General features: G+C 35.9%; 1 protein-coding gene across 3 annotated transcripts in view; it reads right to left on the minus strand.

The window, feature by feature from the left end:
• Positions 1-13,847, minus strand: part of vps53 (VPS53 subunit of GARP complex) — a 34,792-nt gene that overhangs the window by 12,260 nt on the left and 8,685 nt on the right. For 2 of the 3 annotated variants that reach the window (XM_051128586.1, XM_051128585.1), the window contains exons 6-14: positions 11,907-12,022; positions 11,705-11,824; positions 7,585-7,663; positions 7,338-7,481; positions 7,106-7,248; positions 4,474-4,615; positions 4,242-4,340; positions 2,457-2,551; positions 342-584 (exon numbers count right to left, since the gene is read on the minus strand). In XM_051128586.1, coding sequence (XP_050984543.1) covers positions 342-584; positions 2,457-2,551; positions 4,242-4,340; positions 4,474-4,615; positions 7,106-7,248; positions 7,338-7,481; positions 7,585-7,663; positions 11,705-11,824; positions 11,907-12,022 — 1,181 coding nt within the window. The remainder of the gene's footprint in view (positions 1-341; positions 585-2,456; positions 2,552-4,241; positions 4,341-4,473; positions 4,616-7,105; positions 7,249-7,337; positions 7,482-7,584; positions 7,664-11,704; positions 11,825-11,906; positions 12,023-13,847) is intronic. The other variant, XM_051128587.1, reaches the window with a different exon arrangement.

Here is a 13,847-nt window from a genome sequence, read left to right on the forward strand (position 1 = left end):
GCACAAACACTGTTACCAAAGCACCCTAACTCAACCCTCTGGCCCTCCCGCTGAAAGACACACAAGAAAGACTGCATGGAAACCACAAGACAGCTTCTCCAAAACAAAGATCTTTTTTGAAACTCCCAAAGACAATATGGGGTAAACCACACAAGGCGACGGGTGGGGATTTTTTCTTCCTTTGAAGAGCAGCAGAGAGAAACCCCACAAATGCGACCACACAGAGACCACCACTGGCTCCCCTCTCCAGCATCACCGCAGCGTAACACTCCAAATAAAAGCCATGAAAAGGGAGAAAGACAGAAAAGTCATGTGAGGACTAGTCAGGTGGTTCGACTCACTTTGGTAGGTTCCCAGAGAGGATCTTCCAGGCGTACTCGCGCAGATATTTCTGGAAGATAGTGGTCAGAGCAATCATGGGCTCTCCGGTGCTCAGTTGCGAGCACTGGACCATACACTTCTTGTAGTACACAAAGAGATCTGCACAGCTGGGGAGCACAGCGCCTCCCTCATCTGTACCTGATTTAGGGGGACCCTGTGCCCGGAAATCAGCAACAAAACGGTCGATCAGCTCGCCAAGATTTCTAAGACAGAAAACAATAGGATTAATGACAGTAGGCCTAGATGGAATTTGCAGACTTTGTCCACATTACCTGCACTGATTTTGAGGTAAAATCTGCATAATTCTGTGAAATGGATTTAAAGATTTATGTTAAACAGAACAAAATAAAAGATTTGAGAATTTGGTAAAAACTGGTGATAAAAAAAAAAAACTATAGTAAAATAAGTAAAATAAAATAATAAAGAAAATACAGAACTTAACAGAACAAAATAAAATACAAGAATTTAACTGGTAATAAAAAAAAAAAAAAATACAAATAAAAAAACTACTAATAAAACAAAACAAAACAAAATAAAAAGGTTTTGGAAAAACTACTCAATAAATATTAAAAAAATAAATAAAATAAAATAATTAAATAAAAAATATATATATATATTTGCATGGTTTTAGGGAATCAGTCTGAAGCTGCCATAAACTAAACTAAACTAAAATAACACAAATATTTGTATTATTACTTTTTATTATTATTTATTAATTAATTTTTGCAAGGTTTTTGGAGGACCAGGAAGCTACTGAAATAAAATAAAATAAAATAAAATAAAATAAAATAAAATAAAATAAAATAAAATGATTTTTGGGGATCAATCTTTAATAAAATAAAAATAAAATAGTTTCATTAAATCAAATACAACAAAACATTTCCAAGGTAAAAAAAAAAATAATAATAATAATCTGAAAACGTCTGAAACGTTGAAACGTTCTGTGTTTTGCTGGAAAAACTACTAAATTAAATATTAAATAAAATAATTAATAAAAATAAAATTAAAATTAAAATTAAATAAAATTATAATAAAAAATAAAATTAAATAAATGAATAAACTATTTGCAAGGTTTTTGGGGGGGGATCAGGAAGCTCTGTGTTTTGCTGAAAAACTACTTAAATATTTGCAAAAAATAAATAAAATATATATATTTTTTATATTTGCAAATATATTTTTTGGGGATCAATCTGAAGAACATTCTGTGCTGGGAAGAACTGCTCAATTAAATATTTTAAAAAATAAAATAAAATATAATACAAAAAATAAAATAAATATTTGCAAGGTTTTTGGGGATCAATATGAAGAACGTTATGTGTTTTGCTAGGAAAAACTACAAAATTAAATATTTAAAAAATAAAATAAAATAAAATAATAAAATAAAACAACTTGGTAAATGAAAGCACAGTCAAATATATATAAAAAAAAAAAAGAAACCTGACAGCTAACACCACAGATCTAATTATGACTGAGATCACAATGTGTTAAACTTGCTTTGAACAGCAATGTTTTGTAAGGTCAGTAAATAGGCCATCTCTCTCAGCACTGAGTAATCAGATAGATGCTAACCCCATGGGAAGAATGTGGACATTCTCATGCCAGACAGGTCAGTGTGAACTGGTATAATGCAAACCATTGTTAACAGAAAGGTCATTCTGCTTTAGGCAGTGCCAACAGAGTGTTACATGGGCCAGAGAAGGGCCTGTACAAGAATCCCTTTGCTTGGGAGCCTCATGGGTTTAGAAAGAGAGTAAGCAGGAAAACGAGAGGTAAAGAACGAGAAAAGACAAGTAAAGAAAGAAATCAGCTGCTGTTTTCAGGAGGTCTGTAGCATCTGTGGTTAACAGCTAATGGGAACCATTTTTGCCTCAGTGGTGAGGCGGAGAGAGTCAGGCAAGAGAACTACTAAAAAGGGGGGTACAAGAAAGGAAAGATCACAAACCAAGTGCATCTGAAATGGGGGTTGGTGAGGAGAACCCTTAAATGACCCTGAAATGAATTGACTTTTGAATGAATAGTTCTTGTGTGCCTCATCTGATATGATTGTGCACAATGTTCAAGCACATTTCACTCACTTATCCTGGGACTCAATGTAAACGTAGAGATGAGGCTCAAAGCACTTCGACACAATGCCATGGAACGGGTTGTCTGGAGCCTTGGGCTTCTTTGGCTGTGGACAACAAAACATTTTTAATGTCTACATAGTTTTGGTTTAAATGTATTTATTAGTTTTAGCTTATATAGTTTTAGTTGCTTTAGTACTTCAAGTTAAACATAACAAAAATAAGAAAGTTGCCTTGACAACTAAACTGAACTAAACTTAAACTAAACTAATTGCAATTTTTTTGGGGATAAATCTGATGGACGTGTTTTGCTGGAAAAACTACTAAATTAAAGACTTTATCCGCATTTCCTGTGCTGATTTTAAGGTTAAATCTGAAAAAATCTGTGGAATGTATTTGAAAATTGCAAACTTTATGTTAAAAAGAACTTAACAGAACAAAATAAAAACAATGAGATTTTAATTAGTAAAAATTAATAAAATCAAATGCTCTGTGTTTTGCCTGAAAGACTACTAAATTAAATATTTTCAATAATAAAATTAAATACAATAATATATTAGCAAGGTTTTTATGGATGCCCTGTTTTGCTGGAAAAATTACTAAATTAAATATTTTAATAAAATAAAATAAAATATTTGCAAGGTTTTAGGGGATCAATCTGATAGACGCTCTGTGTTTTGATGGAAAAACTACTAAATTAAATATTAAAAAATAAATAAATAAAACAAAGCAAAACCAAATATTTGCAAAGTTTTTGGGGGTTTGAATATTAAAAAAATAATCGTTAACCTGATCAATCTAATGGATGCTCTGTGTTTTGCTGGAAAAACTACTGAATTAAATATGTAAAAAATATAATAAAATAAAATAAAACAAAACAATAAAACAAAATAAAATAATTGTCAAGTACTTAAACCAAAAAACAAAGTGAAAGCTAACACCACATATCTAGCTATGACTGAAATCACAATGGTAAACTTGCTTTGAAAAAAGATAAAATTAAAATACTTAAAAATACTAATACTTATTAGAATTAGTTTATTTACTTCAAGACAAACATGAGAAATAATGAAATAATATTACAGAAAATATTTTAAAATAAATTAAATTTAATAAAATAAGATGAAATAAAAAGTCTATATATTTTTTTTGTTTATTTTATATAAAATAAATAAAAATGAGAAATGTTGCATTGGTCCACCAGATGAAATAAAGTAAGTTTAACTATACATTTCTATATTTTATTTCTTATTTGATCATATTTCCATTAACATTTATTTTATTTCAAGTAATGAACATGTTTTTTTTCTGGTTTTAGTCTTACTTAATGATAATAACTCTGACTGCAGTGGCACTAGCGTGATGGAGAAACTCAATTGCGAAACGCCACAGTGATAACGGTGAACTTCTAAGGAACCCAAATCATCAGAAATGTTCTTACAACACCTGATACTGAGAACATCATTGCCAATTTAAAGATAAAAGGAAGGAAGTATGCAACAAATGAGCCAAAGTCAAGCCGTTACACTAAAGTACACGTTAAGAGTTTGATAAACAGACGGCAAATAAAGATTTATAAACACACGGTGCCTCGAATGTTTTCACAACACGTCAATTCCAAAGAATACAGGCCTGACCCGGGCCACAGTTCAGATGCGAGTCAAATCAAACTACATTAGAAAGAAATGTAAATTGCATGCAGGAATGGCACCAAATGCGCTATCAGTTTCTATCAGAAGATGGGTGGAGTAGACTGCACATGTGGTTATTGCTGCAAATAAAAACAAGCAGCCTCACCCTGTCCAAATCTTCATCCTTTTCTGAGACGTTGTCCTCTCCTGACTCATCTTCCAAAAAGGGGTTTGTCGGTTCTAGAGGCGTCTCAGGCTTCTTCTGCTGAGAGAGAGCAAAGGAGAAGAAACATCAAACAACAGCCAGATTACCAGCATGTTCATGCCCCAGTAAAATCCTTTTGTGCTTGGCAGCAAACAAGCATGGCATCCAAAACAAAGTGCAAGTGTGGTCTCACCCCAGGCCCGTCGTTCAGGGTGCAGCCAGAGAAGCGCTTAGCCAGCAGTCCTTCGAAATTGGTGGTCCTTTGAATAGCGAAGAGCAAAAGCTTGACCTCGATCTCCCTGGCACGGGTTCGCATCAGCTTGGCCAGCTCGGTTCTGATGAGCAAACGAAACACAGACATAGACACGAGGTTGTGAGCGAAACCTAACGTGCCAAGTAGGACTAAGGCTTCAGGTCAGTGCTTTTATGGGCCAGTATGTGCAGAAGCCTGGTTTGGCTGTTAAAGGAAACCACAGTGGATCAGCGTTGTTTTCAAAAGACAAGATCCAGTTACTGTCAGCTTGAAAAAGAATCGTTTTTGTGAGAAGAAAATAAGCCTACATGGGAGAAGAGGGTGCTGTGGTGTATCCATTCTTGCATAAAGCTTTGTCAAAAAGAGAAATTTATTAGATCGAATTACAGCGGACCTCAAACGTTCTTTCCAGGCACTAAGGGTTTTGTAATGACTCTCTTGAGAGGAATTCGACTATAGACAACACACACACACAGCCTACTTTAGACTGTCAATAGCACTACTGAAATCCCAGACATATAACCAGTTCCTTTCCATCTAATCATTCATGTCATACTGTGCACAATTATGTCTTTTGCTAAATCATGCCATAGTTGTGTGCTGCCTAATGTCTAGTCTTCCAAGCTAACCACTAAATGTACATGTAAAACCCAGGTGTATTTTCTGTAATGGAGATAATGAGGATTTATGCTACACTCACATCATGTAGGAATTAGCGTAATTACAACTCTACTCAGAATTCCTCATGTCTCCAGACTCAAAAATTATTTGTTTCTATTGCAACACTCTTAATGCCACATTGCATTCATGTCTGGCTTTGTTACTGAAGACAGTAATATTCACATAATCACTATAAATGCTACACTTTTGTATTCTGTTTTCAAACTTTGAAAAACATTAAAATTACAGGAAATATTTAAAAAGGGCATTGGATGCAAAATTCACTTTTACATGGTTTCTCAACAGTGTGTGGACACAATCGCCCTACAATGATAAAAATCCATTCACTCCTTTTTTAAACAGTCTCTATTATCAAGTTGTTTCGATTTTTTGAGCAGTATGATGCCATACTGCTCAGACCCCGCCCACGGCCGCTGACGGACAGTCTCGTATTAGCATATTTCCACCCTAGCAATGTCTCGAAAGCAATGCAGGTGTTTTGTATTTGGAAGTAAAAGTGAACATAAGAGTCTTCATTTTCTCCCGACATCAGAGACACTGAGGACGCAGTGATATGAATATATATTTCCCTTTGTGTAGAAACAACTCTGCAACACTCTTAATGCTACATTGCATTCATGTCTGGCTTTGTTATCGAAGACAGTAATATACATAATCACTATAAATGCTACACTTTTGTATTCTGTTTTCAAACTTTGAAAAACATTAAAATTACAGGAAATATTTAAAAAGGGCATTAGATGCAAAATTCACTTTTACACGGTGTTTGCATATAAATGTGTCTTAGCAGTGTGTGGACACAATCACCCTACAATGAAAAAATACATTCACTCCTTTTTTTTAAACAGTCTCTATTATCAAGTCGTTTTGATTTTTTGAGCAGTATGATGTCATACTGCTCAGGCCCCGCCCACTGCTGCTGACGGACAGTCCCATATTAGCATATTTCCACCCTAGCAATGTCTTGAAAGCAATGCAGGTGTTTTGTATTTGGATGCAAAAGTGAACATAAGAGTCTTCATTTTCTCCCGACATCAGAGACACTGAGGACGCAGTGGGTTAGTTTTGTTTTGATGGTAACACGCCACCGAATACACAAAAAAACGGAAAAGAAGGGTGGGATGAGCAAGTAGCTCATTATCATTTAAAGAGTCATGCACCAAAACAGGTCGCTGTTAACAGAGCTGTTAAAAGGTAAAAAGGGTCTTGAGGGACCATTGAGGAACTTTAACCAAAGTATGCTGCAGACATTTAATGAAGACCCTAAAGCAGGGGTCACCAAACTTGTTCCTGGAGGGCCGGTGTCCGGAAATTTCAAGTATACCTAGTAAGACCTTGATTAGCTGGTTCAGGTGTGTTTGATTAAGGTTGGAGCTAAACTCTGCAGGGACACCGGCCCTCCAGGACCAGATCTGGTGACCCCTACCCTAAAGAAGCATACTAACGTGTGGAAAATGGGCATCCGATGTTTCCTTAAAAAAATGTGCAGCTAGCTGCAAACAGTACTGTTCAAAAGTATGGGGTTGGTACAATTTTTAGGGATGCATGATATTAGATTTTTGCTGATATCTGATATTTTTCAAATCATTTTGGCCGATAGCTAATGCCGATATGGATATATATTTCCCTTTGTGTAGCAACAACACTGTGTCTTCTGTTTGGAAACTGTAAACAAATTACTTTTTAGTTTTGGTTAGTTTTGAGCAAAAACTTATTTGTTAGAACTAATAAGCATTATAAACATACTAAAGTTCTTTTTTAAATAAGAGCTAATTGAAATCCTTGAAAATAACTCAAATAACACATAAAAACTGCTGTTTTGTTTGTTTTCCCTCAGACAGATGCAGTTGAAACCTTTTATTTGTGGATTTGTGAGGTGTTTGATCAGTACCTGGTGATATGACAGAACTCTACAGCGATGCGTTCAGTCATGCACCACTCCTCAGGGAACATTCGTCCATACTTTTCTTCGTAGTCCACAAGCTGGCGCTTGATCCACGCATAGCGTCGATCTATCTTGTCAAGCCATGCCACCTGTGCTCAGTACAAAAAGCAGAACAGACTGTAAGTGAGATGGTACAGCACAGCTACAGCATGTACAAGACGCACAAGGTCACACTCACATCCTGGTTCTCTTGGAAGAGCACTAGGTATTCTGAAAGGTGCTGTCTGATGAACTTTTTGATGATCTCCTGTTTAATCCGAGGATCCAGGACATTCGCCACCAAGCAGGCATCTCTGAGAACAATGCTAGGACCTCCAGATTTCTGTAAATATGTGTAAATGATGTATAAATGATAGAAATCTGCTACACATTAATACTGAGAGGCGATTATTTACAATCTTTTCATCAGAGCACTGCATCTGTACCTTTGACCCCTGGGCAGGAAAAGACTCTTCGAAATCGGCCAGTATCTGTGTGCCAAGCTCGCTCTGTGCAGCTTTAACTCTGAAAAGAAGCAAAACAGATGGGTGAGTGTTTACAAGACACCTGGTGGTCTCAGGATTCCCTGGGGTCTAATGAGTTTTAAAAGCAATAAATTCATGATACCAAAATGTTAGAATGTAGAGCAAAACAAGTGAAATTTTACAATGCTTCACATCAATTCCGTAACATATAGTTTATTGAGTATAGTAACATATATCAATAGTTGACAAATAGGCAGTAAAAAATGCATAGATTTATGTAGGGTGAAGTCTGATCTTTGAGAAAATATAAAGGGTCCCTAACTTTGTCAATTCTTTCATTGTTGTTTTTTTCTTTTTTTTTTTATTTAACTGTACCATAAATTTGTCTTATGGTGTAACAGCAAAAATTAAGTTTAAAAAAAAAAAAAAACTCTTAATAATACATAAATAGCATGAGAGAGATTTATCTTAATTTTTAGAAACTTATTTTCACATAGTGTTATTTATTTAATATAAAATTATAATTAACACATTTTTTCCCCATGACTTGTTGGACAATTTCAAGACAAACTTTGACAGCAAGACAAACTTTGCTGTCATCCATTCAAAACTGATGAAAATTATACCATTTTAAGATGAGTGATATTTATGTCTCACCTACTGCAATACTGTTTTTTAATATTTTGAGATAAAAACAAACCTGTGGTTCTTTTATATGTGTCACACCATAGGACATTTTCTGTCACGCCATAGGACATTTCAGCCTTTTGTGTAATTTAATAACCTTTCTATTCCAAGGTAACCTGTCATTAGCGGTTAGCAAGACACATACAGTTTTTAATTAAAAAATATAATTTAGGGGTGTCACACCAAAGGACAACAAATTGTAACACTTTAGTAGTGGTTCCAAAAAAAAAAGTTAAATATTTGAACAATTCTAGGACAAAAATTGACCATGTGCACATGCCATGGGCTTCAGTAACATGATAATGAATGGGGTTCTTCAACTAATTAAAGTTTTCTCTGAAATTAAAATCAGGATATGATGTCACACCATAGGACATGGTTTTGAGAGACAAAATGTATCAAGTTCCTACCCTTTCAGAAATAAATGGATGAAAAAAAGGTTTCCCATTTACTAAAATAGACACTTGTACAATTATGCCAATTATTTATTAACATTTTTATGCTTTTCTTTTTAATTTATAAAAGTTGTAATTTAATGAACCATGCTTGGAGACAGCCACAACATAGGACAATTTTGAGATTTGGCTCAAAAATAAAACAATAAATAAAAAATAAAAACAACTGAATAATACTGCAGCTTTTATAACAGCAGGTCCATGTAGGACAAAGACATGTTTAACCATTTACTGCACTTTAAATAATGACCATATTAATTATATTCATTTTTATCTTGTGGAACAGTGAAAATGCCATGTCACGTCAACAACACATATATTACTGAACACACTAGTTAAATGAAAAAGTTAAATATTTTTAAAAATACTCATACAAATGAGTATATTTATAAATTTAAGAACTCTTAAAAAGATAGTTCACCCAAAAATGAAAATTCTGTCATTAATTACTCGCCCCATGTCGTTCCTTCATTTGTCTTTGGAACACAAATGAAGATATTTTTGATGAAATCTGAAAGCTTTCTACCCTGCTTAGACAGCAACACAACTGAAACATTCAAAATTCAGAAAGGTAGTAAGGACATCGTTACAATAGTCCTTTCTTAAATGCGCAGTAGAGACTGATGCTGAGGAATAAGGGTCTTGTCTTGTAAAAAGATTGGTCATTTTCTAAAACAAAATAAAAAATACTTTTTCTTGTGTCTGCGACTTTAGACGTTACATAATTAAGTTGGAAAGGTCACGTGTGGTTAGTTCGTCTTCTGTGTATTCCAGTTCAAAAAGGTAGGGTAGGGCAAAAAACTCCATCTAATTTTCTCCTCAAACTTCAAAATCATCCCACATCGTTTTTTTTTGTAAAGAGCGTTTGACTTTCTTTGCATGTTCACTTTGTAAACCCTGAGTTAGTACTTCCGCCCACGTCACACATGACCTTTCCAACGCGATGACTACGCATTGTGTGAGGTCAAGCTAGTGCAAGACGAGCATTGTGGTTTAAAAGTATATCATTTTTTTTTTTTTAGAAAATGACAGATCGTTTCACTAGATAAGACCTCAGCTGGGGTTGTGTAGAGCCATCTGCAGCTGCACTTTGGACCTTCACCCCACTGATCTCCATTGAAGTCCACTAGTTTGAGAAAAATCCTGGAATGTTTACCTCAGAAACCTTCATTTCTTTTGGATTGAAGAAAGAAAAACATGAACATCTCGGATGACATGGGGGGAGTAAATTATCAGGAAATTTTTATTCTAGAAGTAAACTACTCCTTTTGTTTTGCATGTTCACAAGCCCACTGTGTTTACTTCGTTAAGACAGGCAATTCGACAAACACATGCCAGCTGACCTTGTTTAGTCATGACACTACAAAGCTTTCCTTGCAAAGCATGCAAACAAATTCTACCAATACTGTAGAAAGACTGGTGTATTCACAACATCTTTTTTATATTTAACTAAATACCAGAACATCTGGCACCCCTAGTCACGGTCTATCCCTATGTACCAGTCTCTATTAGCACAATGTGAACAGCTAATACCTAGATCTCTTTAAACGATGGCAGCTCCTAAAACAACTGGCAGTGGGAAAATAAATGGAACAGAGACAGAAATATCAGCTATTTGTAAGAAAACAGATGCAAGTTTAAATTGTATTAACCAATAAAGACAAACTGCACATCTAAGATCTAAGAGGCAGTGTAAAGTAGCCCAGTCCCATTAAAAGGATCTGGATGAAGCACAACTTGATGATTAGAAGATGTTCTTTTTATTTCTGGATTATTTGCTGGCACAGGCAGACTCAACACAAGTGTCATCCAAAATAAACAACAAGATACTCAGAGGAAGAGAGCGAAAGAGAGAGTTGGAGACACATGCGCTTGCCAGTCAGACACCAGTCTTCAACGTGGCACATGGCTGCCAATATGCTCTCTCACCAGCTCCATTAAGACCTCGACACTGTCTGAACCGCAGCACATCTCTCAGCTGCCACCCTTGATCAAACATCTCTGCCACACCCCGAAACCAACCAGACATCTCCATTTAAGGGGTTAGAATGAAAGCATCTCAGTTTCCCCCATATTTGGCATGCCATGAACTAGTATTAAACTTTGCAAAAAATCCAATTAGACATCACAGGAATTTTTTGTTCTCATAATATGTGGTGCGCTTGTGTAGTTCAAAACAACATCGCTAAAATCAGTCCATCTGATCACCAAAGGGGGGCTAATATTATTTACATTGTAAATTCCTAGGCACAATCCCCACCCTCATCAAATATAATCTCTTCCTACACCACAAAAGAAACAGACGAGAAAAAAAACCAAGAGTCACGCAGCGGTCAGAAACCACTGATGTACTTTGGCAAACTTAAATGCTGTTTTAACAAAACGCTACATTCGCTCAGCGAACAAATGCATGCTCAACCAAACAATCATCTCATCACTCAAGGCCGGCATTTAACATGTGAGGTCCGTCTGTGAAAGGTCTTACGAACTAAAGGGTAGGGGCGCTAAAAAGGAACTGCGGATACATGCTTTTCCAGAGAAACATTTAGAACCTGGAACAATCAGAGGAATCGTTTTTCCACATCAAACACACCCTTCCTTGCCATCTGCTTATGAAACAACAGCTTTATCAGAGCATCCAACATAAACAAGCAATGGGAAGTGCCGAATCATAAGGACCGGAGCCCTTTTTCTTTCCTAACAAAAGGCCCAGTCTCTGAGCCTGCAGGGGACATTGACTGCACCACCCAAACCAGAGAGAGCATCTCCTCTGGGAAAGACCCAAAACAAAGAGCTGGGGGGAAAGGTAAATAATGAGACACTGTGAAGCAGATTTTCTTTCTGTGCTGCATCTTCAGTAAACATAAACAGGATCTACAGCCTCTCAGCACCATGATTTAGTCAAATAAACAGTGTGTGAGTGAGGCTTGTGTCCATACCTCTCTGAGAGCTGGCGTATCTGAGGGATGCCCATGTACTTCTGGAAGTGCTCGAGCACGTTGACTACACCCTGAAGGAGATTGGCCACCTCCCCGTACTGCCTCTTTCGGGTCATAGCTCTGCAAAGGTACAATGAGGCAAGCTTTTAGCACACCGAGCAAATGGACTAATCTTGGGAGAAGGTGTCTTGAATAAACATACTCAAGAGAGTCAACACCACCAGCCAGCATGTGCAGATGATTGAGGGTGGTTATTGAAGTGGTCAGGTGGCGCTTTGCATGGTCCAACTGCTTGATGTCCCGTGTGATCTCTTTCACCTGAAGAACATTTTTAGATACATCAGAGATGCAGATATTTCAATTTTGGCTTATGATTATTATGTTATATATTGTATTTATTACATAAAGCAATATCACACAAGTAGCTGTGCAATATGGCTGTATATTGGCACAGCTGTGATTTTACCATAGGTAATCACTGCATGCTGATATACAGACATATCACATGGCTATAAGTGTGATATTGCGTTTATACAACAGTTCGACAACATAAGTGTGTAAATACATAAAAAACAACAATGGAGTGTCTTTAAAAACCCTCTTTTGTGCAAACTACAAACTAATAGGCCCAAGCCTCCATTACCAATTCTAAAATGTCACTTTAGAACTAGTAACAAAGGAGCAACGTGGGTTGCTTCACTGAAAGCTTATTGTATTGCTGCATTAAAAGCTCACTGTATTATACAGAGTATTATGAGAAAGATACAGACTAAGCGAGTGTGATTATCTGCATCTGATACAGCATTCATTCTTCAGCTCAATCTAGGGTGACCACCTGGCAATAGATCTGTTGCGGGACATAGATGTGATTTTGCAGGACATATGTGAGATAGATACATTTTCTACTGCTATGCTATGTAAATACTGATTACATCCGTTGTCATATGCGCTGAATAATGTTTCTGAGTGCACACATGCAAGCGAGAGAAAGCACATCTTTTTTATTGAGAGTTAAGAGAACCCTCCTGCGAGAGAAAAGATTTGTGCTTACACATTTTGATGCGCTCCCGCATTTGCCATTAAAATAACGCCATAGAGGCCGCACCAACTGAACAATTAAAATAAGAAAGTCAGGTCTAAAAGCTGCCTCGATTTTTTAAAATTGGTTAAAATGAATGGAGAATATTGTGTTTTTCCCTGTGCGCTCAACCATTTCCATCGGTGGTGCCACATCACTTGATGAGGTCCACGCATCCTTTGCGTGGAAACTACAGTGCAAAAAGAATAAACAAAAGCTTTCTTAAAAAGGCAAAAGAACGCATGGATGTTTTCTTAATGTAATCATTTAAAACCAACAAACTGATGAAAATGCAGACATTTTCTCAATATGCGACATGTGGGACAACGGGTGAAAATACTGTGCGGTACAACGCAAAGTGGTCACCCTAGCTCAATCTCATATTCACAATAAAACATTAGTTTGAATGTTTGCGAAGGAAAGCGATATCTTTGTCGTACTATCCTTTCATCTTTTAAGGGTGATTTACGATGACAGCGCTGCTCAGTGCATTTGTTGGCTGTGTCTGACAATGTGCTGTTGAAAGTAAATATAACTTCTTTCTTTACAACCCTGTTTCAGTCTCTTTCAATAGAAAAGCCTTTACTGCTGACTCACTCATAAATGAATAATAATATTTAATAAACAACAACAGTCATCATAAAAGTTACTAGGTAATTCAGTCAAAAGTACAAAGGCAGCGCTCTGATATACAGCATTAAAATTCCATAAAATATAATATGAGTAAAACTAGAGGAAATAAACATGCACATGTCAATTACTATTAATTCAATACTAAAACCTAATTATTATTATATTTTAGTCAAAACTAAAAACATTTTGGTCCCACTTTATATTAGGTGGCCTTAACTACTATGTACTTACATCAAAAAATAAGTACCCTGTACATATTGTATGGCAAAACACTTCTGCTGCTACTGAGGTGGTATGGGTAAGTTTAAGGGTGGGTTATAACTATAAATGTAATTACAGAAATCATTTACAGATGCAAGTATTTTTTAAAATACACGTACAACGTAAAAACCATGTATGTACACAATAAATGCATTGTATCAAATGATTACT

The sequence above is a fragment of the Labeo rohita genome, chromosome 15 (genome assembly GCF_022985175.1).
Source record: "Labeo rohita strain BAU-BD-2019 chromosome 15, IGBB_LRoh.1.0, whole genome shotgun sequence".
Lineage (NCBI taxonomy): Eukaryota > Metazoa > Chordata > Actinopteri > Cypriniformes > Cyprinidae > Labeo > Labeo rohita.